At 38.5% G+C, this 26,664-nt stretch overlaps 2 protein-coding genes and 1 non-coding gene across 6 annotated transcripts in view; 2 read left to right on the forward strand and 1 right to left on the reverse strand.

The window, feature by feature from the left end:
- CKAP5 (cytoskeleton associated protein 5) overlaps positions 1-23,495 on the forward strand; it is a 53,522-nt gene extending 30,027 nt beyond the window's left edge. For 2 of the 4 annotated variants that reach the window (XM_085306076.1, XM_085306081.1), the window contains exons 24-44: positions 3,058-3,186; positions 3,944-4,138; positions 4,772-4,907; positions 6,180-6,268; positions 7,465-7,590; positions 8,298-8,447; positions 8,837-9,040; positions 9,311-9,446; positions 10,544-10,737; positions 12,232-12,404; positions 13,547-13,720; positions 14,163-14,283; positions 15,056-15,235; positions 15,775-15,962; positions 16,374-16,449; positions 16,891-17,079; positions 17,164-17,301; positions 17,857-17,940; positions 18,034-18,193; positions 19,559-19,713; positions 21,099-23,495. In XM_085306076.1, the coding sequence (XP_085162202.1) occupies positions 3,058-3,186; positions 3,944-4,138; positions 4,772-4,907; positions 6,180-6,268; positions 7,465-7,590; positions 8,298-8,447; positions 8,837-9,040; positions 9,311-9,446; positions 10,544-10,737; positions 12,232-12,404; positions 13,547-13,720; positions 14,163-14,283; positions 15,056-15,235; positions 15,775-15,962; positions 16,374-16,449; positions 16,891-17,079; positions 17,164-17,301; positions 17,857-17,940; positions 18,034-18,193; positions 19,559-19,713; positions 21,099-21,353 (3,252 nt within the window). In that variant the 3' untranslated portion in view covers positions 21,354-23,495. Of the gene's footprint in view, positions 1-3,057; positions 3,187-3,943; positions 4,139-4,771; positions 4,908-6,179; positions 6,269-7,071; positions 7,183-7,464; positions 7,591-8,297; positions 8,448-8,836; positions 9,041-9,310; positions 9,447-10,543; positions 10,738-12,231; positions 12,405-13,546; positions 13,721-14,162; positions 14,284-15,055; positions 15,236-15,774; positions 15,963-16,373; positions 16,450-16,890; positions 17,080-17,163; positions 17,302-17,856; positions 17,941-18,033; positions 18,194-19,558; positions 19,714-21,098 lie in introns of all 4 variants that reach the window. The other 2 variants (XM_085306098.1, XM_085306089.1) reach the window with 2 other exon arrangements.
- Positions 14,334-14,444, forward strand: LOC146601417 (small nucleolar RNA SNORD67). Its single transcript, XR_014896093.1, has one exon. It is a non-coding gene; the product is annotated as a small nucleolar RNA SNORD67 (small nucleolar RNA).
- A 1,511-nt stretch (positions 23,496-25,006) lies between the features above and the next one.
- The window catches only part of F2 (coagulation factor II, thrombin), a 10,906-nt gene continuing 9,248 nt past the window's right edge, over positions 25,007-26,664 (reverse strand). Inside the window, exons 13-14 of the mRNA XM_085306109.1 lie at positions 25,539-25,609; positions 25,007-25,147 (exon numbers count right to left, since the gene is read on the reverse strand). Of these exons, the coding sequence (XP_085162235.1) occupies positions 25,007-25,147; positions 25,539-25,609 (212 nt within the window). The remainder of the gene's footprint in view (positions 25,148-25,538; positions 25,610-26,664) is intronic.

Raw genomic sequence — 26,664 nt, forward strand, 5'->3', positions numbered from 1 at the left:
ATCCAAATACGAACGTCTGTCTGAGTGTATATTCTGCTTGACATATGTTCTCTTGCTTGTAAATAAACCCAGTCATTGCCCTAATTTAGCTTTTAGCTGAAAAATGGTGACACTCTGTGTGCGTGAGTCTAATGCCAAAAGTACACCACTTCAGACTAATTTGACTTGTTAAATTTAACTAAATAGAACTTTTATTCTTTTAGTGTGTCAGTGTGGATTGCGGTGTGTGTTTGCAGATCATCCTTATGTCTGCATTAATATGTAGGAGACTTTCAAACTGCAGGTAGAAACATGCTGAGAAGAGAACTGCCACCAAAGCTTGTATAATGTTGATACTAATTTTGCCAGTGTACTATGTTAAAATCAAAGCTAGAACCATGGGGAGGAGAGGTATCTGAAATAGAGTGAAAGAGGTTTGGGCAGATGCTGATGTTTTGTGCCAGAAGTCACGAGCAGTTATCGGAGATGGCATACTTCAGGTATCTGAACATGAGTAGGAAGAACAACAGGTAAGAGGTGAACAGACTCAGGCTGAAAGTCTTGTTAGTGTCAGAAGCTGCCATTTGGAAAGTTGACTAAGGTATATGTCAAAAACCAGTTTTCTGCCATGACACATTTTATGGTGCCCATAAGAGGAAAAAGATGCTTGAAACTAGAATTTTATGTCTGTATTGCCATACACATTGGGAAAGAATTGTCCTGTCTGTCCCTCCCTCCAGTTCAGTATTGCAGTGGAGTTKCTAAGAGATTAAAAGGAGTTCTGTCAGAAGCCAAAGCTCATGCAATGTGAACTAGTATTGGTCCACAAAGGCAGCTTCTGAGCCACTGTGTGCTTGTGAATGTGTCAGGTCACCCTTCCCCCTTTCCAGATTTGATGGAGCTTCTCATCAGTATCTAGGAAAAAGAAACTACTCCTGTGCTTCAGTACTATGGAACTTCCTTCTTGTAAGGACCACATATATCCAAAAGTGAGAAAAGCCAGTTTCTAGTTTACAAACTGTAATTTTTCATGAAGCCTGGTAATGAAAAATCAAAATGTATTATACTTTAGTGACARGATATGCTAATTTTGAGTATATACCATCAATATATGCATGCTGTGCTAGCACTTAATGTGTTTATATTCTTGGTATTTGCAATGTATGCATTATCTGTTCTCTGACCCTTTTATTGAAAGGGCAAAACCTCAGATTATCCTACCTGAGGACTTCAGTAAGACTTGCTGCTTTTCACATCACAAGGCTTGACATGTTTGTTTGCAGCAGTAGGAAAGACTAATCCTGCCTGCCACAGATAACTGAATACCACTTTATAAAGGTATTTCATATTGGAGATAAGCCAAGATTGCCAAGAAATGCTTGCCAAAACGTTGGGTGCTGACACCAATAAACTTTAAAATATGGTTGAACAGCACCCAAAATCTAACAGTTGCTTCTCTTGGAAGGGAAACTAAGCTTAGAATAGAACAGAGACCCCTTATTTGAGCTGGGGAGCTTTTGTTACCTCTACCTGAAGCTCAAAGCTGGTTGATAGAACTGCAAGAATGCAGGCTTCAAACTGTCTACAATTCCAGCTTTGTAACAGTATTGAGAATATATGCTAGCTGTGAAGCAGCAATTGTCACATTTAAGAAGACAATGAATCTGGATCTACCTATCCCAAACTATAGGAAGACTAGAACTGATCTTAGAGCTAGAAAAAAAAACATCCTAGTTAAAATTGTTTTTTTTATTAGGAATCTTAAAGAACTGAGATTGCAGATGCTTCTGTTTTCTGTTTTATTCACAGTCTAATCATCTGAAGAAATAGCAAGTTCCCTTCAGCTGTAAATACATGGTTTAAGGATGAGACCAACTGTGATTATCCTATCCTATTACAAAAATGCATAATTCTAGTGCTACTTGTAACACTGTAGTGTTCACAGAGGACTGTATACTCATTAAAGTATTGTTGCAGTAATAACTTTTCTTGTAGTACTGCAAGGTTTATCCAGTTGCTAGAATTCATAAAGATGAAGAGAAGGGCTCCTATTTGAGGAGCCTGTCCAAATGCTGGAACCATTGAATAGTTAAGGGAGGCCCAATAGCCTGTAACATAAATCAAGATAAATGAAATTTGGGTGATGGGAACCAAGGCCTTTTTAGAGAGCCTGATAAGCATCTATTTGCTCTCTGGCACATGATTTCTCTGCTTGCCCTTCCCCTGCCCCCTCGGCTTCCCCCCTCCCCCCCCACAAAAAAAAGAAAAAGTTTAAAGATTAGACAACATATTAGCAAGAATGCTGGTTTCTTGTTTAGATGCATACCTAAATGAATTTTATATGAAAAAGTAACATACTAAAGGTAAGTGAGCTCTGTTACATCAGCAGCTTCCTTCAACAATTCAGCCTACTTAAGGGTCTAGTCTTCTGTTATACATATACTTTTATGTATATATATAGTCATGTCTGTACTGTCAACATTTTGAAGAACTGTAGTTATGAAGTGTTTTTGAGTTCTTACTGCACATCAGCTGCTTCAAAAGGGGTTGTTCTAGAGTCAGGCTGGAAAAAAAGGTAGAGATTGAAATTAGGCAAGAGTAGGGGGCTTCTGTCTTTCAGATGCATATGTCATAAATGAGTGCCCTGAAGCTGATAGCAGTCCATAACCCACTTGCCTTGCTTTATCAAAGGTCATGCTTTATGAATGTACTAAATCTATTTTAACCATTAGGTAAATAACTAACCATATTATATAGCTTTCTTGTGAGTTAGACTCCCAAATCCTTATCACTGAATGGCAGCAGGTACAAAGTGCTTTTAAAGATGTCTTTAGATTCTTAAAAATAGATAGTAGATAAGCATACTGTCTGATTTCTGTGACTTCTGCATCCAATAGTATCATTAAAATTAGCTTCTTCTGGAACCTAGATCTTTTCAAACAGTGAACAAAAACAGAATCTTTGAAGTATGTGGTAAAGCTTTTCCTTTAATTGAAAGGATGAATCTAGTACCTCTTCTGCTGTGATCTTCTGACTCACCTTTAGGATTATTCTTCCTAAATCTTGTTCTTATTACAGAATAATGTTCGTGCTGCTGCACTAGCAACCGTGAATGCCTGGGCTGAACAAACTGGTATGAAAGAGTGGCTGGAAGGCGAGGATCTCTCTGAGGAGCTCAAAAAAGAAAACCCTTTCCTAAGACAAGAGGTAAAGGCTTCTGTTATGTAAACTTCTCCTTACGTTCATTTAATCAAAGTATAACTGTATTTGCTGTGGGCTATGTTTATCTAAACAAACGGAAATTATATAAAGCTATCATTACATGAGTAAACAACAAATGGCTTGGTGTTGATGCTGACATAAAACTTTCTAAACCTTACAAGGCTAACTGAGCTGTCTTCCAGCATAATAACTAATTCAAATTCAGTGCTGTCCAAATAAAATTTAAGCCTATTTTTGATGAGCCTTTTAAGAGCTGGTGTGTGTTCTTTCAAATTGACCACATGATAGTGAAGAAAAGAACAGAACTGAACTGGAAGCATTGATATATTTGAGGTTGATAAGGTGTGCCTTATCAACTGCACTACTTAGTTCTGATGTTGCTTTCAAAAAGAAGAAAGGGCCTGTGAAGTCTTACCAGATCACACTCCAAGATTTAAAGTAGCTGTGTTATGTCATCCTGTATTTGAGAAAAAAAACCTTCACCTGCCAAAAAACACACCCTTCTTTATCTCTCCTCCCCCCCCCCCCCTTTAAAGTTGATGTTATTTAGGACTTCAGTCTGAACAAAGGTTAGAAGGGTTTTTTGTTTTGGGTTTTTTTCTTCCTCCTATGGAGGTAGCAGGATGGAGGTTTTTGCCTTTGTGTAGGAGAGTCTAAAGGACTACTATTCAAGCTCTTGTGATTTATGCTAGATATTCCAAACATTAGTGAACATTCAAATTTTATCTGAACTTTATTTCAGCTTCTTGGTTGGCTGGCTGAGAAGTTACCTACTCTCCGTTCAGTTCCTTCTGACTTGCTTTTGTGTGTGCCTCACCTCTATTCCTGCCTTGAAGATCGAAATGGGGATGTGCGTAAGAAGGCACAGGATGCCCTGCCATCCTTTATGATGCATCTTGGCTTTGAGAAGATGGCRAAAGCCACTGGCAAACTAAAGGTATTGCTGTCACTAAAACTAGATAATGTGACACATTACAGTCACATAGTTAGTATAGTCATAGTTATTGTCTTGAGTCATGCAAGTTTGTCTGCATTGTTGACAGTGTGTGTGCATGTGTGTGGGGCTGCTAATTCGTATCAGGAGGCTGTGAGTTGGAGCTTTTTCTGCCTCAGACTACTGCCACTACAGGTTTATCACTTTAGGAACTTGATACATACTCACTCTGCTTTTTCTTCCTGAAAAGACCCATCTACCTGTAGATAAGTTCTCTATCAGTTGTAGACCAGCTCTATACCTTTGGCCATATCTTTATGATTGCTTCTAGCAATTGGATGTATGTTATGGATCCTTGAGCACTGAATCGCTGCTAATATCTCTCCATTAACTTTGTATGACTGTTTGTCTAAAACTAATTGGAGGTTCACCTAATATTTCTCATAGGTCTTATCAGACAAATTAATGGAAAGGTGTTTTATCTCAGGATAAAATACATAAAAATAAAAATACTTTTAGATATTTCCAAGTACCGTGGAAGATGCTAAACAGAGAATAGCTTGTTTCAAAGTACTATTTTCCTTGTATGTGGCATGTATTAATAGGATGATCTTTATTTGTCACTTTTCTTTCTAGCCAACATCCAAAGACCAGGTACTGGCCATGCTCGAGAAAGCCAAAGCCAACATGCCAGCCAAACCAGCTGCWCCTGCTAAAGCATCTTCCAGAGTGGTAGGGGGAGCAGCTACAGCCAAATTTCAACCTACATCAGGTAACCTCTCTGACTGAGAAAAAGGTTTTCTTTTCCGTAAAGAAGGTGCATTGATGAAATAGCACTTTAGTGTTCAATTATGTTTCCTGGAGAGCATGAGCTCTAAAATTGATGCTCTAGGGTTTTATTTGCAGAAACAGAATATGGGAATTAGTGGATTAGATTCAAGTTGTAGTATTAAGTTTGATCAAGATRGTAAGTTGGTTATCGGCAGGGAAGAGCTTCCAATTGTATATAGATGATAGTAATTTTGGTATTTTGTTGTAGAATAGGTTGCTTCCACAACAGCCTGATGAGAATCAGCTTACTTTGAGAATAACTTTCAGAAAGACACTCTTTTAAGCCATCTCTGTGGGCTGGTCTGCTAGTAAAAACAGCTTCATAGATGCAAAGGTTGTGGTACCTGTGGAGCATTTACCTTGTCAACATGGAAAAATCTCCACCTTATTTTTTTTGTTTTTATGTGGACGCATGTTAGAAAACTATTTTGAATATATGAACAAAAAATGAATAAATCTTAGGATTTCTCAATTTCAGTATCAAGTGAACATGTATTGATATAATACTTTTTAATTCTGAAAAAGTATCCTTACAGAGAACCATTTGATTAAGTTTGCAAATACTTGAATTGCTTTCTTCAGTGCGTGTGTGCAGGCAGGCCTCTGATTATTTGCATCTGTGTCATGACACGTAAGCTTCAAGGTTTTGGAGGAAGCTTTTTTTAACATAAGCAGTGAAAGAAAAACGATTAGCAAAAGAGAAGTTGAGCATGGTTAAGGTTGCAAACAATTGTGATTCAGTGAATTTTGTCTGCAGTTCTGTTTTTTTTTTTTTTTCAGTTGAGTCAGCTGCAAACATACATTGGAACCCCAAATGTACATGGGGTGTGGTGTGCTTTTTTTTTCTCCACATGACTGTCAGTCAGCCTCTCTCTGAGGATGTCTGCATGGTAATAAGAAACTGACAGTCTAACTACAGCTTTAGACAGTAGAGTGTGTATGTGCATTTTAAATTTTTTTTGATAGCAACAAGTTATCAAATTGGAATGATATCAATTAATATTCTTAATTATAGTCTTAATTCTGAAAGCTTTTGTCTGCTATCGCACAATGTAAGGAACTTCCTTTTATGCACCTAAAATCCTCATACCTCTCTACGATCATGAGTGTTATTGTCTCTGTAGACAGTTCTCTTCTGTGCATTGACTATATAAACTGTATTGACCTAAAATGGGCTTGTTTATAGTTTTGAAATGGTCTGTTGTTTCTCCAGGCCTTGCTGAAGATTCAGGGTCCAATACCATGGAATCCAAACCTGATCCCAAAAAAGCCAAAACAGGAGGAGCGTCTTCTAAAGCTAAGGTGTGTTGATTCTATAGGATAACATTCATATGAAATTCAGTCTTACTAAATGAATAGTTGTAGTTTATTAACTAGCCCTTGCCGAGGGACTGCTTTTACYAAGGATCTTTTTGCTGATCTGAGCTCTTAAATGAGAAGTATTCCCATATCACCTTGTTAATCACTCTTTTTATTATAGCATATTTAGTTCTAAAAAGTTTGTGTTGTCACAAATGCAGATTTGTAAGCTGCTTATTCTGTGCTCTAAGTCTCTTTGACCTCGCTGACTTGATGTGGCTGAGAATTCGTTCTTGCCATTGCAGTTCCAATGCTATACTTTGAACAGTAATTTTGAGCCTTATATACCAAAGAAATTCTTATCACCCTTATGGAATGAAGGGTAAAAGGTTCTGTAGCACAAAATGCAGGAAGGGAAGGAAGCTTCTTAAATGTATAGTAGTAGCCTAAGCTGATTGCATCTTAATTGTGGTTAGGCTCTATCGGTACAGTAATTCTTTTGCTATTAGCTTTAAAGTTTGTCCTATGTGTATAATAAACACTGTTCCTCTTCRCTCCAGTCCTCTTGCCTCCATTGTCTAAAGTAATGCTGTAATTCAAACAGTTGATATAGGCCTAAATTCATGATGGCATGAATGGGACAAACCTTGAAGGATTTGTAGCTTTGCCTAAGTTAATAYAGTCTTCTATCAAAAATCAGATGTTAGAGTTTATGCCTTTGCTGAACACATAGCAAACCTGTAATAGTAACTCTTAGGAATAAATGTTGGTCTAACCACAAAGCCTTTTTTGTGGCCTATTTACAGCAGTCTGATGCTAATAGCAGTATGTCCAAGGGCAATGCCAGCCTGTCCAAAGCTAATACAAACCTCAGCAAAGGCAATACCAGTCTGACAAAGAACAAATCTATCAAACAGGTATCACATTGGGTCTTAGGAATGTGTGTGGGTGACTGGTGCTCACTGATTGAGTGAAGTGTTATATTTCACAGGATACTATTGCACATGCTTTAGTAGGTTTTGCTTCCACAGCAGCAGAGCACATACTTTTAAAGTTCTAATCAACATTATTCTTCCAACTTCTGCCTGGCTCTTGTACACCTCAGCAGCATGAAGTTGGGTGGTATCTGATGCTTGTGATTGCTTGGACTGAAGCATATGTATGTCTTGTGTTGTCTACTAACACCTTGCTTTTTTCAGGGTGTACAAGGGAAGAAAGTACCAAGCAAGCCTAATCTGAAGGAAGATGATGATAAATCGGGTCCTATTTTTATCATAGTCCCAAATGGGAAGGAACAGAGGATGAAAGATGAGAAAGGTCTGAAGGTGAGAGAACACTGAATATATTCACTTACTGAAGTTAGTGTAATGTTAGTGCATTCTTTTACTTTTGAATTCAGAATTTAAAAAGCTACGGCTTGAAAGTGCTAGTCTCTATCCATCTTGTGGATAGATTAGTTGCCTGCTGTTCCAACTGGCTTTCACAAGCCCTTAACTCTTCTACTGCAGTGTTTTTCTGCTGCTTTCCAAAATTTGTGGGTTTGTACACTCTTGTTCAAAAAAATAAAAAATAAAAAACCCTTCACAACTTCAAGAGATGRTCCTCTGCTGTAGTGTATTAACTTGTTATATGAAAATAGTTGACCTAATTTCAGATTTTTGGGATCTAGTGTAAATACTCATTTTGAGCAGCCCTTTCTATCAGGCTTGCTTTCTGTGGGAAATACTGTTGCTTAAAACATGTACTTCATTGATTACTTGCTAGTGAATAGACCTTTCTGTATCTTAATAACTACCATTTAAAGTAATTATACTAATTGGGGTAATAGCCTCAAGATAACCACTTAACATGTTTTTTTCTGTGTAAGTGGAGATGAGCAAGCACTACTGCTTCTGTTTTTCTAATGCAGTCCTTTACTTGACGATGAGATGATTTTGAAAACGTTCTAAAGTAGGATAAAGAGGGATGTAACTTGCAGACTCTTCCAGAAAGTGTATTGCTTGCTTTGAGTCCCAAATGCTGCCTTCTATAGGTGTTGAAGTGGAATTTCACTACTCCCCGTGATGAATATATTGAGCAGCTAAAAACTCAGATGTCCAGTTGTGTGGCCAGATGGCTGCAGGATGAGATGTTTCATGCAGACTTTCAGCACCACAACAAAGCACTGGCAGTTATGATTGAGGTGAGTCTGGATTGTGGTAGTAAATGACAATATATAGAATTATCTCTGTCATTAAAGAACCTGCTTCAATTAAAATCAAATAGATRTTCTCTGAGAAGTCAGGGATGATTGTGCTTTGAGGTTAAAACTTAAGAAATATAGAAATACTTTTCAGGAGAATGATAAAATTATTGACTGCCCCTTGGGAGAAGGGGAAATCAGTTTGTTCACTGAAGACTTCTCTTAAAATTTGAGAAAACTGTATAAGTTATGAGTACTTTTGACTCTAGAAATCAACCTATAACATAGACTATCTCATGAGGCATAGCTTTTCCTTATTCTCTGCTCTTGCTCTTTTCTTGAGCAATGTGTTTCACTTTGCACAACTCTTCTTTCCTTTTCACCTCAAGCACTTGGAGAGTGAAAAAGATGGAGTCATCAGCTGTCTGGATCTGATCCTGAAGTGGCTTACGCTGCGTTTTTTTGATACCAACACAAGTGTTTTGATGAAAACACTTGAATACCTAAAACTGCTTTTCAATTTGCTGAGTCAAGAAGAATATCACCTTACTGAAAATGAAGCATCCTCTTTCATCCCATATCTTATCCTAAAGGTACTGTACATTGTATAGAAATGAACCTTATTTTTCACGAGGAATGTAGCAGGATGCTATCTTAACACTGTAGAAATCTGCTCATTCAGAATGTATTGCATATTTGCCCTTAAAAGAAACTTACCAGGAGGGTTTTTGCCCTGAAAATGACCCTGCCTTCCCTAATTCAGACTAATTGCCAATATCAGGAAACTGTTTAAAACTTTCTGTATTACTTTTTTATTCATGTTTTTTTGTGTGTGTGGGGGGGGACTTTACACTTCCTCCTAGGTAGGAGAACCGAAAGATGTTATCCGCAAGGATGTACGTGCCATTTTGAACAGGATGTGTCTCATATATCCAGCCAGCAAGATGTTCACGTTCATCATGGAGGGGACAAAATCCAAAAACTCAAAACAACGGGCAGGTGGGAAATAGCGTTATGAATTGGGCAGCTTCAAAGTAAAAAATATGCACTTGTCAATAGAACTTTGAAGTTGCTTTGGTTTTAACCTGGAAAAGCCAACTTAATGTTGGCTCCGTATCAGCAGCCAGATTATAAGCCTGCYTTTAAGTAGGTTCATTGTCTTAGTGAAACAGTACTTGGGAGAATTTTAATAGTGTTGCCCAAATGACTAAGGGAGTCTGATAATAATTTGGTCAGGACTKTGAGAAGAAATGTTGTATGTCTGCTTCACCTTTATTTCAGAAATTATTTGTGGTATGATGTTTGTAGTTCTAAGAGCTCCTTAGTCACCTTGAGAATATCTCATCCTGTTGTAACCAGGAAGTTAATTTCTAGGTACAATATAGCATTGCAAGCTTATAACTGCTTAGAATCATAGAATCAATAAGGTTGGAAGGGACCTCTGGAGATCATCTAGTCCAACCTCCCTGCTTAAGCGTGGTAGACAGGGTTGCATCCAGGCGGGCCTTGAAGATCTCCAGAGAAGGAGAGTCCACAGCCTCTCTGGGCAACCTGTGCCAGTGCTCCGTCACTCTCGCAGTGAAGAAATTCCCCCACGTGTTCAGGTGGAACTTCCTGTGCTTCAGTTTGTGCCCATTGCCTCTTGTCCTGCCACACAGGACAACTGAAAAGAGTTTGTCCCCGTCCCCTTGACACTCTCCCTTCAGGTACTTAYACATATTGATAAGATTCCCCCCTCAGTCTTCTCTTTCCCAGGCTAAACAGGCTGGCCTACATTACCTAGATGTGAAATATCTGTAACGTTATGCGTATATGGTAATGGAGGATATTTGGGAGAATGGTACAAGGATGCCCGACAGCTTTCAAATGCTATTGGTTGAAGTAGTTTGAGCCTTTAGTTTACTATACATCCAGTAAATCATACTGAATATTTCTAACAAGAGGGAGGGAGAGAACTACCATTCTGTCACCAAATTTATCTTCATGACTCACTTTTCTACAATGTATATTCAAGTTGTGCAAGAAGCACAAAAATCAGGCTTTCTTCCCAGGAGTTCTAAATTTCAACGTACACACATGTTATTTTCTTCCTCTAGAGTGCTTGGAAGAGCTTGGATGTCTGGTTGAATCATATGGCATGAATGTATGCCAGCCAACTCCAGGGAAAGCCTTGAAAGAAATGGCAACTCATATTGGTGACAGAGACAACACAGTGCGCAATGCTGCACTGAACACTATTGTAACTGTCTATAATGTTCATGGTGACCAAGTATTCAAGCTGATTGGAAACGTGAGTGTAACTGGAAATAATTTTTTTYYTTTTTTTTTYCTTTAATCCTTATGTTTGTGTAGGAGACTCTCACGGTTTTGCTAGTCACTGTTTTGAAGGTCATGACATGTTTTGCTGTTGGAGTCAAGAACTTTACATAATGTTGGAAGTATTCAACATATTAACCAGCAAACTTTTAAAGGATCTTACTGGTTAATTGCCGATTAAGGGATTTATAACTTGGATGTTCAGGAATGAAACTAAAATTGAAGAAGTGAGGAAAAACACTAATCTGTTATGGGAATTAAATTGTTTTTATAAAGAGTAACTTGCTTTGTAACACTGAGACTTGGATTAAATTAGTTGACCAAAAAAGGCTATTTGATGGAGCCCCAGCAACTATTTTTGTTTAGTAGCTGAGGTGTGCTAAAGGTTTTTGCTTAGTTTAGTTTATTCCACTCCAGTGTTTTAAGGTCTCTCAGTACTATGTTGCTTTGCATTGCTGCTTTTTCATTACTGCTGAAAATCGCCTTTAGCATTGTAATATAAAATGTAATAAAAGTTAAAGATGACAAAATTCAGTTTCCAAAATAAGCTTTACTTCCCCAGCTTTCGGCAGGAAAAAGCAAGTTCGTGGCATTGTCTACAACTACTGTGTCTTAAGAGATCAAGTAAACTGAATTTTTTGGCACTGGAAAAGCCACTAGGTAACCTGAGTTAAGTGCAGTTAGACCTCTTCTACCAGAGAGATTTCTTCAGGTTTGGAGAACAGAACAAGAAATGTTTCCAGTAGCACTTAAAACTAGTATAAATATGACATATATGTCAATACTAGTTTTTTTTGGTGCTGTGATTTATGCCACAGTACATGCAAGTAGTTGGAGGGAATACTTTATGAAGTACTATGCGCAGGGAAACAATGATTGCCTTTTTGCCTTTCCAGCTTCCTGAAATAATTCAGGTTTTTTAATAACTTTRCTGTCTAGTTTCTCTGGTAAAATCTCCATGAGAATTAATACTGCATTTTCTTTAGCATTTTGGATTCCTGTCTTATTTTAACTATTCTTCAAAGTGAAGTCTGTCTCCTGAGTGTTATGTTGTAGTCCATATACCTTCAGATTATGAAGGCCAAGAACTGCAGTATTTGGTTGTTCAGCCCTTTGTAACTGTGGCTTTTAGGCTTTGGAATAGTCCACTTAGCCCCCAAATGCACAGGTTTGGGGTTTGAATTCAAAATGAACTTGTTTCTTGGAAATAAGTGACCTGAAAGCAGCTATGTTCAATGTTAGAGCTTGGCACTATGGGTTAATTAGCTCCTGAAGAAGCCTCTGACAGTCCAGAGTGACTCAAGTAGATTGCTACTAGATGGTGGTACTGACAGTTCCTACCCTTGTTATTAGAGTCACTTCTATCCACAGTAATAAAAATATATCTTCTGTAGGTTACTGAGACTTCTAAAACCTATAGAGCTTGCAAACTGAGTGAAAGTGTTTTGTGCGTGTGTGTGTGTTGTAGCTCTCAGAGAAAGACATGAGCATGCTGGAGGAGAGAATAAAGCGGTCAGCCAAAAGACCAGCTGCTGCTCCAGTGAGGCAGGCGGAGGAGAAACCTCAACGCACGCAAAACATCAGCGCTAATGCTAGCATGCTACGGAAAGGACCAGCTGAGGATATGTCCTCCAAACTCAAGTACGTAATGAGAAGTTATGGTTTCTGGCCTACATAGTACATGTGCTAATACCATGTCTGGCAATGTTATTTTAGTTCTAAAATCATCATCTTTGCATGTTGTGAAAACAGGCCAAATAATGCAAAACAAAATATTTGAAACTTTTTTTCTTTTGTCTTGTCTGTCTTGAAATCTTTCTAAATGGTCTTGTGCCTTTTTTCACTGCTTCTCCATGGACAGAATTATGTATCGCACTTATAGGATGTAAGTACTGCCCACTAACTCCTTGGTAGAAAGGCTCTTGTATCATTTGATTTCTACCCTAGTCATCCCTTCTTGAGGGTGGCAAGTTATAGGTTATTTGCAGACGAAAGAGAGAAACCAAGAATAGAGGACCTCTACCAAGGCAACTACAAATCAAACTGCAGGGCAGACATGGCACTTCCATGTTTAAGCAGCTGCTGGTAATACTGGGAGAATTTATTCATATATGTTGCATTAAGCTTAACATTGATTGGACCTTGTTCTTAACTTGTTAGGGCAAACATACAGCATAGAACTGATGAGCACGTGTGAATCAGCCTGGGGCAACGGTACTAGAAATAACAACTTTCCTATCTACTCGTTATCTTGGAGGAAAAGTCCCTGTTGAAAGTTACACATTTCCATCAAAAATCCAATATGCAGTATTTTGACCTGCAAATAATGTGGAGTTATTGGAAGTTCTAGATTCAGATTAGCTTGCTAGGTTACTGTGTAGAACTGCATCTTATTCATCATGTTAAAAAAACAAACAAATAATGAAAAAGAGCCACCCATGAGAGGTCATATGATATTCTGTTAACGCTACTTTAAACTGTGCTGAGTATCTCTCCTAACAAACTAGTGCGTATTTCTCACAGCTGCAGTGGGTCTGGTGGTGGGTTATGGGGGAAATTGGGGAGGCAAGTAACTAGCAGCTGCTCTTCTGGCCTACAAAAGCTTGATGTACTAACAAATAGGGGAATGGCAAAGGGGGTTATGGTTAAGGGGCTTGGATAAAGTCAGAACTGCAAAACCTATGCTATCCTGTTGTAAGAATTTTAGGGCTACCTGTAGATGCTAGTGCTAGTACTCTTGTCTTCTGCATCTATAATAACCACCTCTTTCCTGGTTTCTGTAGCCAAAATCGCAACATGGGTGGTCACTCTGAGACAACGCATACAGTTCCACGGGAATTCCAGCTGGATCTTGATGAAATTGAAAATGACAACGGTACTGTCAGATGTGAGATGCCAGCTCTTGTACAGCATAAACTAGATGACATCTTTGAACCAGTCCTGATTCCTGAGCCCAAGTGAGTCTAGTTACAGCTCCACTTAAGTGAATCTGTTATGGCTTTTGTAATTGTTTTGAGAAGTGGAATTGACAATGTTAGTCTCTTGTGTTCAGACTTCTTTACTTAATAAGCTTCAACTAGTTTGAAGAGTGGTATTAGAGAGGCAATCTGTGGCAATGCTTTGAAATCTGAATAGGAGTTATTTCTAATGAGGAAGGAAAAAAATAGTTCTGCTTMTGTGTTTTTGTAGTAAGAGGATCTTGAGTTTGTAAATGCATCATCAGTGTCTTTACAGGTAGTGGAATAGATGCATCAATAGGAAAAATTCCTTCCTTGAGCATTTGCTGTGAGGATGAAATCCTTTTCTCTTGACTATAAGCTGTCACTGGAAAATAGCAGAGAAGTGTAACTTAGAACCCTCTCTCTAAAGTCATGAATTCTATTTTCTTCAACTGTTTAGGATCCGTGCTGTATCCCCACACTTTGATGACATGCACAGTAATACAGCTTCTACTATCAACTTCGTCATCTCCCAAGTAGCCAGTGGTGATATAAATACAAGCATTCAGGCTCTGGCACAGGTAAGAGAATCAAAGTAGCAGCTATTCACACTATGCTTGAGCTGTTTGTCTGCGAGGATGATGAGTTGCACTCTGGTGGAGCATCCATGTCAGGTGATGTGGACTCTGCTCAGAATCTCCCTGATGACAAAACGAAGTGCACAGGGGCCATCTGACTCGCTTTAGCAACAGAAATTCCGTTTAAATGATGCATCATAAACTCTTAACACACACAGAAGCACTAGGTAGATACGTATATCTCTGCTTTTGTCCTGGGCACATATGTGATACTAATCTGAAAAAGCTGACTGTTGACAGTGAGGCTTAGCTTTCAAATGGATACTGTTTTACAGACAGCAAAAGAAACTTTTATCTTGCCTSCTTGCTTCCTCTCCCCTCCCCCCCCACACATACCCCTAAGGTGGCTCTAACGACTTAGAAAAGTTTTGTCCAGAAGATTTCACAAGGTGGCTAATTGCAGAATACATAATGAAGCGTTCCTTGTTCTTGAATGTGTGCAGAGTAGGATTGCAGGATTGCAGCTCACAAAGATCACTGATTAGTTATGTTAGGATTYGCTACAGGAGTCTATGGTCACTGATTTCTGGGTGAAGGCTTAGAAAACAAATRCGTTGGCAAGTGGATTGGCAACAGCAAGAGTTTTCCTGCAGTAGTTTTAAATTATAATTATTTTGTACTGTTGTCAGCTTGTTGACTTTATTGTACCTGATTTTGTTTGGGGTTTTTTTTTTTGTTTATTTGTTTGTTCCCCCCTCCCCATTTATTCTCTTAGATTGATGAGGTTCTTAGACAAGAAGACAAAGCAGAAGCTATGTCTGGCCACATTGACCAGTTTCTAATAGCTACATTTATGCAGCTTCGGCTAATCTACAACACGCACATGGCAGATGAGAAACTGGACAAAGATGAGATAGTAAAACTTTACAGCTGTATTATTGGGAGCATGATCTCGGTAAGACTTTTGAATTAAGATGAAGAGAAAAGTTTTATGCAGAAATTGCAGGAGAATAGAGTGCCATTCCCATGCTGACCTCTGCCTAGGTTACCTTACTGCTGAGGTTTATGAGGGTTTGTTACTAGGTTATCTGCTTACTGGTGTATCTTTTTGAGAAGGAGTAGGGATTTAGAAATTAGGGAAAGGAGGAGGTCTGTCTGCTGCTTCTCCAAAATATAGCTAGTCTAACATTTTAAAGTTCTGTTTTGTAATCTCTTTCAATGCTTAACTGGTGACCTGAATGTTTTCAAAAATCCCTCAATAGAAATAACCTAACTGAGTTTTTAAGGTGTAACTTGTATGGACGGGTCGGGGGGCTGTGTGTTTGGTTTGTTTGAGTGTATGTTGTGTGGAGTGTCRGTCTTGGTTTTCTTTCTCTTTTTCTTTTTTCTTTTTCTTTTTTTTTTTTGACAAACTTGGCAATGTAGTCTAGAGAACTCCCTGCATTAGAAGTTTTCTCTGCATAACAACATTTCAATGTTGGCTTCAATTGGTAGCTATTTCAGATAGAGAGTCTGGCTCGAGAGGCATCCACTGGTGTGCTGAAGGACCTTATGCATGGTCTCATTACATTAATGCTGGATTCTCGGGTTGAAGATCTYGAGGAGGGTGAGCAGGTCATTCGATCAGTCAACCTCTTGGTAGTGAAAGTTCTGGAAAAGTCTGACCAGACCAACATCTTGAGGTATATAAAGAAAATGACGTGCTAGTTGCTTTTCTATGTATTCTTACATTTAAAACCTTTCCTTTGCTGGCTGATCTTGTTCATTTGTCACTCTGTCTGTAGAATAGTTAAGCTGGTTAATGAAGAATTGTGATTGATCTTTAATGGTGATAAGAACTTGACTGCACAATCTACACAGCTGGAGACAGGCTAAGCCAGCTCAGCCTTGTGTTCTGTATGTGTAGTACTTCAGTATCTCGCTTTATAAGCTCTTGTGATGTGAAGTACTAGAGATAAAGAACTACTGTACAGCATTAAACATTATTAAACAACTTGACTAGCCCCAGTCTGTGATGTGGTATTTTGTGGAGAGTTGGCATCTTTACTCTGATACTTCCTTATGTAATTCTGTTACAAATTTATTCCTTCTAGTGCTCTACTTGTTCTGCTTCAAGACAGTCTGCTAGCAACAGCCAGCTCACCTAAGTTCTCAGAACTTGTCATGAAGGTGAGCCTGTAAGAGGTTTTGAACTCTGAAATATCTGGTTTGTCTGTAGCAACAGCTTAGATGCTGCATTTTTTTCTGATATATACACCTTTTTGTAACTGACATGACTTAGAAACAAGTTGGGTATTCTTAATGAGGTTAAACTTGAAGGCTCCACGCTGTGGGGATGTGCATAGTATATATGTGTTATCTGCTAAAATTTCTTCTCATGTCATTGATAGTGAACTCAGCACTACTCCATTCTCTTATATATACAGCTCTACAGAGAGATCTGGGATGCAACATAGCTAGTTATAAAAGGGTTAGTGTGTACCATTTCAAATATGTCACTCTGCCATAGCAAAGTGAAACAGCTCAATGATCATTATGCATAATCTGACCTTATACATTTAAGTGTTTYTTCACTGAGTTACCTTGCTTTAAGTCAAACTCTTTTTTCAGTGTCTGTGGAGAATGGTGCGGCTTCTCCCCGAAACTATTAATAGCATCAATCTGGATCGGATTCTGCTGGATATCCACATTTTCATGAAGGTCTTTCCTAAAGAGAAGCTGAAGCAATGTAAGAGCGAGTTCCCTATAAGGACGCTGAAGACTCTACTTCACACCCTCTGCAAGCTGAAAGGCCCCAAGGTCAGAGCAGTCTCTAGTCATGTGTTTTTGTTTTTTTAACTGGATTTTCATGCAATTTTTAACGCTTTCCCTCTTTTCTTTTAGATCTTRGATCATCTGACAATGATAGACAATAAAAATGAATCTGAGCTGGAGGCTCACCTATGTAGAGTAATGAAACACTCCATGGACCAAACTGGAAGCAAGGCTGATAAGGAAACAGAGAAGGGGGCTTCTCGTATAGTAAGTGGTGCAAATATGTTGGTAGAAAGAAAGGATGTTAAGGCAATTTATTCAAGAAATAAGCTTTTTCAGTTATTGTTGAATATGAAGTAGTACCTACTTCTCCAACATATGACTAGTGTTTGAAACAGACTTGGAGTTTCAGTTTTGAGGCTATTTATGGATGTTTTCAGAGCTTGCAGTGTGTTTCTATTCTTATCTGAATATTCTGTGCAAATCCTATGATGAGGTGCTTGTAAGATATTCAACTGGGCAGTATAGGTTTTATCCTGATGGTCATTGCATTTGATCTATTAAAAGGTAACCATAACAAGAACAGACTTTAAACGTTCTCCACTGGGAAGACCTGTAGCTTGTTAGTATTCTGATTCTTGTTCTGTGTAACCAGTGGCTGTATAAAACTCTAACCACCTTAAGGTCTTTGTTCTTGAAGCCCTGTGCCCAGCCAACAGGGTCTGATAGCACTGTGTTTATTGCAAGATTTGTCTAACTTCCTCGTGTTTTTAGTGAATGCTTTGTTGTTCTTTTTTGAGAAGTCTCCTTTTATTTATTTAGGAGGAAAAATCTTCAAAGGCTAAAGTTAATGATATTTTGGCAGAGATATTTAAGAAGATTGGCTCCAAGGAAAACACTAAGGAGGTAAGTGCTTTCTTTCTGTAAGAAAGAGAATATGATACATCATAATGGTGTACTCAGCAGTTGTGATAATGCCAAGGAACTCTTCCCTCCCAGGGTTTGGCAGAGCTGTACGAATACAAAAAGAAATATTCTGATGCAGACATTGAGCCCTTCTTGAAAAACTCATCTCAGTTCTTCCAAAGCTATGTGGAAAGAGGGCTTCGGCTGATAGAAACAGAGCGAGAGGGGAAAGGACGCATTGCTGCTTCTACAGGTAGGTATTGTAGCTACACTGTTGAATCAGGAGAAGCAGATCTACAAGAGGAGCAGTTGCATGTGCCATATGGGAAGCCCAAAAAGGTCTCTAAATATTAGTTTCTAAAGTAATTTGCATACACTCTTGGCACTTGAATTGCTTCACAAGGCAACATTTTGTACCCTTTGCAGAGACTATACATTCTTTGTTTACAAGGAAAATGCTACAACTCTGTTAAATGAAATGCAGAATACATCTGAAAGTCTTAGTAAAGAAGTGGTTCTAATTTGTATCTTGTAGCTGGGGGTGAACTTTAGCCTAAGCTACGTGTCACTGGTATCAGAAATTATTTCTGTGAAGTGTACAGCTGGGTTATAACAGCAACAGCTGTCAGGTTCTTTAACTATTTGGTTACTAAAATGGTACAGCAGTCTTCTGACAAAGTATTGTTTGCTATGGAATCTGAAAGTTTCTTTAAATAGCTTGAGCTGTTCTGTAGAAGTCTTTGTTATGACCGCTTTCCAACAAATCAATGTTTTTATTTGATTAAATTGCATTTAAACAAGCTTTAAATACAATAGTGAGTTTCTTTGTTATGGATGAGCGTAAATCAGTATTTTAATATGACACTAAGGAGGGAATGTGACAGATGATTAGCTAACAGTAAAAGCTGATATATAGTCTGGCAAAAATACTCTATCTTTAGCATTTGTTTTTTCAAGTATGTAATTGTGTCCCTTGCAGTAAACTAGTGAAAACAAATCCCTTTCTCCAGTGAGTCTTAGATCTTGCCATTTGTTTCAAGATGGAAAATTTTTCTTATAATGTAAAGTTATTTTCTAGTCTTCTGGTAGAGAATCTTTAATTGCCTTGCTACATACCTTTCAGAAACCACTGTTTCATAGATGGAATTAGAAGCAATAACTCTCAGTTATCTGAACAGGAAAAGAGAAGGTTAGAAGCAGTGATGAGGTCTACTCAAGAGTACTGCTGAACTCAGTAGAGGCAGAAGACTCAAAACACTTTCCCTCCTGCAAATATAATTGGCAAAGTTCTCTCTATTGGACTTYGTGGTTATCTCTGACGTCAGCATCTTCCCATTTTTGGCAGCTGTCAGCCTCAGTGCTTATTTCTTAGACACTCTGCCAACATTTTTGTTCTAATTTCTTTTCTTTTACTTTCAGTTATCACTTTTGAAGGAAGTGACCATGGACATGGAAAGGCCAATATGCCTATACCAGCAAATACAAATAACTGTTAGTAGTTTATGTAGCTTATAGGTTGATTGATTCTTCATCCATTGTATGTTATTTCAAGTAATTGACGAAGAGGCTTGGACTTTCTGACTTTTAAACTTTTCCCCTCCTCTTTTYCCTCTTCCAGGAATTTCTCCTCAGATGGAAGGAACATGTGCCCCTGCTTCTACCAACACTGTATCTTCATCTATAGGAAACACAAATGGGGAAGAAGTGGGGCCTTCAGTCTATTTGGAAAGGTTAAAAATCCTTAGGCAGCGTTGTGGCCTTGACAATGCAAAGGTATCTTATTTGACAGCATTTGTAAATTCCTGAGGAGGGGAGAGTCTGTTGTTGTTAATCTGACTTCAAATGGCTAGCCCTCATGTGCCCAAAGGCAGATTGCAGTCAGAACTGATCATGTTATCCTTCAATATACTGTGTGTTTTGTTTGCTGCATGCCACTGTTCCTGGTATAGAGGACTTTAAATTTGTTATTTGGCCAGGTAGACTTATATTTTGGTTCACTTTGCTGCACTGATGTAGGTACAACTTATTCCTATAGCCCTGCAGTTTCGTATCTTCCCTTGCGAGGTAATAGAGCTTCAAAGATCTGAACAACTTAACTCTACAGTTCTTCAAAGGCTAATGTATATTGATTTTCTGTTTGAAGTGAATGATGTGGAAATTCTAGATCCTCCCATTCTGAAACATTCAGAAGAGCTGAATGGGGGTTTTGAACCACATTTTGTGTATGTGGGTACTGAGTGCCCTTTTCAGTAAAGTGTGCACCCTCTGTCACATGAGAAGTATCACTTGCTCCCAGAATAGTCGTAAGACTCAAGCACATCATTGTTTGGCCTTTACATAAACTTGTACATCAGCTTGCAGCTCTGAGGAGGAGAAACAACATGTTTCCTAGATGCTGAGAACAAGGTAGTTTAACCAAGCAGAAGTCTCATATTGGTAAAAACAGCAGCTTGACCTTTTGGCAGGGTGGATCTTGCCAATCAGTTTCCTCTTCTACATTCAGTGGCTTTCTAGAGTGAATGGGATGTTGCACCTAGGAGTAGACTTTCCTCTTCTGTTAGAATTCAGGCTGTGGAAAATTGTACCACACCATCTCAGTGAAACACTGATCTGCTGTGCATTTTTGATCTTTATTGTAGCTGCTTATTCTCCAGAGCAAGGCCTGCATTCATGTATTTGCAACCTTATTAAGTAGAAAGAAGTTGATACAATGTCCTGGTATATCCAGTAGTGTAGTTTTTCTAGTAAATAGTGTGTTTAATCCAAACAAGAAACTGTGCTTTCTATTTGGAATTGAGAACTGATCAGATGTGACTAATACTAAATTCTGTAACTAGACTTGATTTGAAACTGAAAGGTTCTGAACATTTAAAAATTCTTTTTAATGCATATAGTATGATTTCTGCTTAATGCAGGTGGTTGGACTCTACAGTTTCTTTTTGTACATTAATTATGAATCCTAGGAATTGATTACTGTAGTTAGCTTCGCATGGGTCTGATTTTGATGTTAATTGATTTTTATCGCTCTAGATCACCAATGCTGTATTGCTCTTTTCCTTTCTTCTTTTTAGTGTTTCCTGAAGCTATTGATTATAGTGTGTATTTCTCTGTTGCTTCTGCCTTTACCTGTCTTAACACTATGCTTTTCTCCACTCTAGCAGGAAGACAGACCGCCTCTGACGTCTCTGCTCTCTAAACCAGCAGTCCCTACAGTTGCATCCTCTACAGATATGCTTCACAGTAAGCTCTCCCAGCTCCGTGAGTCACGGGAACAGTACCAGCATCTGGACCTGGACTCCAATCAGACTCATTCCTCTGGCATTGGAACTACCACAGCTTCGCCCTCCTCTACAGCAGCTAACATTGATGACTTGAAAAAAAGACTGGAGAGAATAAAAAGCAGTCGCAAATAAAGCTGTGAGAGAGACAGCATCACTATTGCTTGGGCTGTCTTCAGCTTTAGTTTACTAAACTAGAAGTCTTCATAGTTAAATGGCCTCATTTAGGCCTAGTGTATACAAACTGGTTTATGTATAATACAGTGGATTTTGGGGGATTGAGTCATTGTGGCACAAGTATTTGTACATACTCTGCTTCTCAGTGAGCATCTCTTGACAATAGAAGGCTGTCTGTGTATTAGTTTTAGTGTACAGACCTGTAAACAAACATCCTCTTGCTCAGACTAGTTTCTCATAACTTCTTTTTTTATTTGTAAAATTGTCTTTAAGATCTTTTCCTAGTTCTTAACTCTTAGAAGATCGTTAGTGATTTCACTTTTAATTTTGTGAATTCTTCTCCATGTAATCCTTGAACTGTTGATTCTGTATGGACACATGGCATGAAGTAACTAATTTAAGTGTCTTTTGTAAATAAAGTTTGCATTAACTATACCAGTCTCTGTAGGAACAGCAGTGACTTGGTAAGAATAGAAGCCACTCTGTACTCCCGAATGTTAGTAACTGGGTATCTAGAAACTGAATTAAGCTATTCTTGATATTAATCCTGGGTTTAATATATTCACTCATTTTCCCTATCATATTATCCATCTGTGGGATGTGATTCTGAGACTTTGCACGTTTACTTTGATGAGCAGTAGTGCATTTTCCACACCATTGCTTTTTTTTCTGATTTTTTTGTTGTTTTGCAAGTTGAGAGTTGAGAATATTTAGTTTGCTGAAATGCTGTTTTAAATTTACCTAGTCCTTGTAATGCATAGTCCTCATCTAATATATACACATGCATTCTCTGAGGGAATAGCAATGCTGAAATAGAATAGATCAGCAGTGATGTACTGTCAGTACTTATTTATCCTGAACTCACTTGATTAAGCAGTCTTCCTCATGCAGTTTTCAAGTGCAAGTAGACCATACCATGTTCAGTTGAACTTAAAAACATAAAATATTAGCAAACTTTTCCTATTCCAGGTAACTAGAAAACATGTGGTAGTACTAGCCTGTGACATCCATAGTCACTGCTTTTTATTTTTAGGTGTCTTCTGTTTAGTCTTTTTCAGAAGCAGCTAGTGTGAAAGCTTAAGCTGTGTGACCTTCTGGCCCTTTTATTTCTGGGGAGGTGATATTTTCACTTTGCTGTTTCACTTCCATGTGTGATGAATTCCATCACCAGAACAGAATTGTTGCAGACTTGGACAGGCAGGCCTAAAATAGCACACTTATCTAGGTTTTAATCTTTATTTCTTGTAACTGCTGCTTTGGTTGTTTGTTCTGTGGACAAGCAGTTTTTGCRTTAGGGTTGCTGCTAAATCACTTGCCTGATTACAGTAAAAATATGGCTTTAAAAATGGTACCTTTGTACAATGGATCTGTGCTAGAGCTTCTGCAAATGGCTGAAATTCTTCTCCTTTTACAGGATCCCTAGGCTGGAGTTGCGGTTGATGTGTAATACTGCTTGGTGCCTGTGGTGAGTTTGTACACTATGATAGCAGGTGACTTGCAAGTGTTCAACATCTGGTGTTGATTGACCTGTTGCAATTCATTGCTCCACCACTTTGGCTTAGTAGTAGCAGTCTCTTAACCCTAACCTGAAGTGATTATGCCCTTTCTTGTGGAACAGCTGTATGACAAATGAAGGTTTTGGCCAGATTGGTAAGTGCTGAGGTATTGTGCATGTGCAGTGGGGGATGTGTGTGGTGGCTGGCACTGGAGATAATGCTGCTACCTCTCAATTACCAACTTCTTTTTGAAACTTACTGACATCTAAGTGAAACCGTATGTTCGTTTAGTGTGCCACATCCAACAGACGTTCTGAAAGACATTCTATTTGTTAGTTAGCTCAGGATGATAAAATAGCAGTGCCTGCAAGCTTGCATATGACTGTTTTAAGTTTGAAACTGAATTGGAAATGAAGAACAGGAGTAACAGAAGAGCAAAAGATATTGTTTATTATGGATGAGTTTTTGCCCTGTATCTCTGTAGTGTTTGGTTGGATTCAGTATCCTGGGAGTGCTGAACTAAAACTTGTGCACATAAATTAATAAAGCCTAATCTTTAGCCCAGAAAATATTTAAATAACATTAAACTGAATTTAAAAAATGATTCCTCTGTATTGTTTGTAATGAGTCAGTATTGAGAGTGACTTACTCAAGAAACTGTATGCTCTTGATTCCCCTCTATCTGTATGTACTTTCTTATAGATTTTTAGACAGTAATGAAAGGGTGAAGGTTAAGCATTTAAACAGCAGAAGGGCTGAATTTATTTGATGCGTGTGGTTATATATTTAGCTAGCTTTACACACTTGTGCAACTTGACCACTTGAGTTTTCTTTGTTTAGGTATCTTCAGTTGCTCAAAGAAAGCATGAAGGTACTCTCTGAGGGCTTTCAAGTTTGTTCCCAAATGACCCATGTTTAGGGAGGTAGCAAACACAGTAATTGACCAGTAACTTTTGTTTATATCCAACTAATTAGATAGTTATCCCCTCCCATCATTTTTTCAACTCAGTCACTCTACTGCTTAATACTCTTTGAAGCATGAGCATCCTTCACTGTTGCCTGCTGCTGTAGCCTGGTAGCAGCGTGAAGAATGAGGAGTTTAGGCACGTGTCATATGAGAGCACAGGCAGTTTCCCAGTCCATGACTGCTTTAGGAAAATAGGACTGAGCAAGTTGGCTCATCAGGTATACTTGTTTACTGATGTACTGCTGGGTTCTTAGTGGTCTACAGATTATTGCTAAAGGGTTATTTAAAAAACTTGATACTTTTTCTTTTTAAGTGTGAGCCCTAAATGGCCTTTATGAGACAAGTTATCAGGTGTAGTGTAGGGAGCTTCTATTTGAGGCTCTTTGACAATGCCTGTGGACAAACTGCTTCCTCTTGAATATATCTGTGCCAGTAGAAAATACACTTGAGTATTCAGCAACATCTGCCTTCCAGAAGGTTATTGCCATGCAGTAATGGAAGTGCTTCTTAATTTGTTCCAACCTGTATTTCTCTGTAGGATGAGTTGCAAACACTTGGCACTTGTTTAAAATACTAGCTTTGCAGTGATGTTGGTGTTTGTCTGCAACCATAGCTGAGAAAATAGCTTTCTTACCAAAGTGGGTTGTAGTTGCTGTGCTCTAGACATTTATTGGTGTTTTGAATAATACTATAACTGCTGTAGGGTGATCATTTCCGGGATGTCCTCAGTTCAATTTCTAAAACAGAAGGTGAATAGACAAAGGGAGAAAATGGGTAGTGCCTGAGACCACAGTCTTGTTTAGTGTGGTGTTGTCTGAGGTCACAATCTGAGGTTTAAAATCTGTTGATACTTACTACTGATATAAAGGAGGAGGATTTGTTCAAAGCACAGCAGGTAATCAGTTAGACAACTAGTTGCTTTCTGTTGTGTCTACTACCTCCTTTGATGGCATAGATTCAAATACAGCTAAACTCGGCATTAATGCAGGAGGAAGATGGATTTGTTGAAAACTTTATTTTTGAGAGAGAACACTTTCCTTTGTCAAGTTAAATTCCTATAACCATTTTACTTCAGGGTCTTCTACGCTCATATTTTTGAAAAGCGGAGCACTGTAGCAAAACTGAGAGCAAGCGATAAAGTTCCTTTATCACCCATGCCTTTCAACGGTTTTTCGTATCCACTTTTTCAGGCGGAATACATGGGTATAAAATCCGTATTTATCATCTCGGTCACAGCCTTCTCCCCATGAAACTATTCCCACTTGATACCAGCGATTCTCATCTGGACTCTAAAAAAGAGAAGTAGAATTGGCACAAGGAGCAAGTCTTTCAGGTCTGAACCCTAATCTGCCTAGTGATGGATACTACTTTGGAATTCAGTGTGACAGCTTACCACCTACAAGATAACAGCCTAGCTTGTTGGAATGATTTTTGTCTCCATTCTTAAACATCTAAGTGGGAAGCAGCCATCACTCTTAAATTCTGCAGCTGGTCCCTGCTGAGGGCTCAATAGCTGGATAACTGCAGGATGCATCTTCCTGGTTGCTTGGCTCAGACATGACAAGGTTTTGCTTCAGCCACTCAGCAGTCTCTGCTGCTGTTCTTTAGACTATTACAGAAGTTCAGCTCAACACAAGCCTAGCTCCATTTATTTTATGACCTTGTACTTCTTGAACATACCTTCATTACAAAAGGTCCCCCACTGTCCCCTTCACAGGCATCTCCTCTCTTTGAGTCTTCAGGTCTATACCCTACAGGACAGAAGAAGAAAGGTGTTTGACTGTAGGAGGAGTAACYGGGCTTTTCTCATGGTCATCGTTTTCTTGAAGTTACTTCTAGAAAACCGCTGTCTTTAAAATTACATGTAAAACAGCTAACTCTGCTTCTGTCTTTGCCGCGTTACTGATTCCAGTGCCACTCTGCTACCTGCTGCGCTCTTACTGCTCTTTTGTTTCTTTCATTGGGATTCCCGTAGTGTCAGCTGCCACCTTGTATGCAGCAGTAGCTTGAGCTACTGTGCTTTGCTTTTGTTTTACAACATTCTGTGTGCAGGATTTAGTGTACCATTTTCTCATTCTATTTACTATTGACAGATTATCCTCCTCCATTTTTTTCCTTTCATTCTGCAGGCTCTGCCTTTTCCCTCTACCAGCTGATTGTATCTATCTTCCTGCAATCTCGTGATAATGAGAAAGGGTATTTCACTTGAATTCCTGATAAACTAAACAGTATTCTTGCATTTTTTTTTCTAACACTTGAGTCTCCCCTGTGCTCTTGTATGTCTGTGTTTCAGCTATTTTTCAAAAGTATTGTCAGGAGAAAAGAAATCAGAAGAACACAATATTGTCAGCATGCTCTGCCATGAAATTGATTTCTATCCTAACTCCAGCATTTGTTTGTGTTATTAGATGCTTTGAACACCAGATTCTGTAAGAAGTTGTTAAAGATTTGCTTGCAGAAATTTACAAAGGCGGTGGGAATAAAGAACACAGCAGAAAGTGTTATACCAGTATATAAATCCATGGTGTGTTTATATCTTGATTTCTTTGTTTATTTCTGTCTTCTCTCAAGGATGTACTTAGTAAAGAGATTCAGGAAGGTGCAGCAAAGGAGAATTGGAGGTATGGAATGTCTTCTATGTTAGTAGAGATTAAATAAAGTGATTCTTGGAAGAGAAATGAGTGAGCTCTAAGAGATCTATGAAATAGCGTATATGTTATGGAGGAGAAATAGCGTATATGTTATGGAGGAGAAATAGCGTATATGTTATGGAGGAGAAATAGCGTATATGTTATGGAGGAGAAAT

This window comes from Rhea americana, unplaced genomic scaffold (assembly GCF_003343005.1).
Source record: "Rhea americana isolate MKP2758 unplaced genomic scaffold, rheAme1 scaffold_102, whole genome shotgun sequence".
Lineage (NCBI taxonomy): Eukaryota > Metazoa > Chordata > Aves > Rheiformes > Rheidae > Rhea > Rhea americana.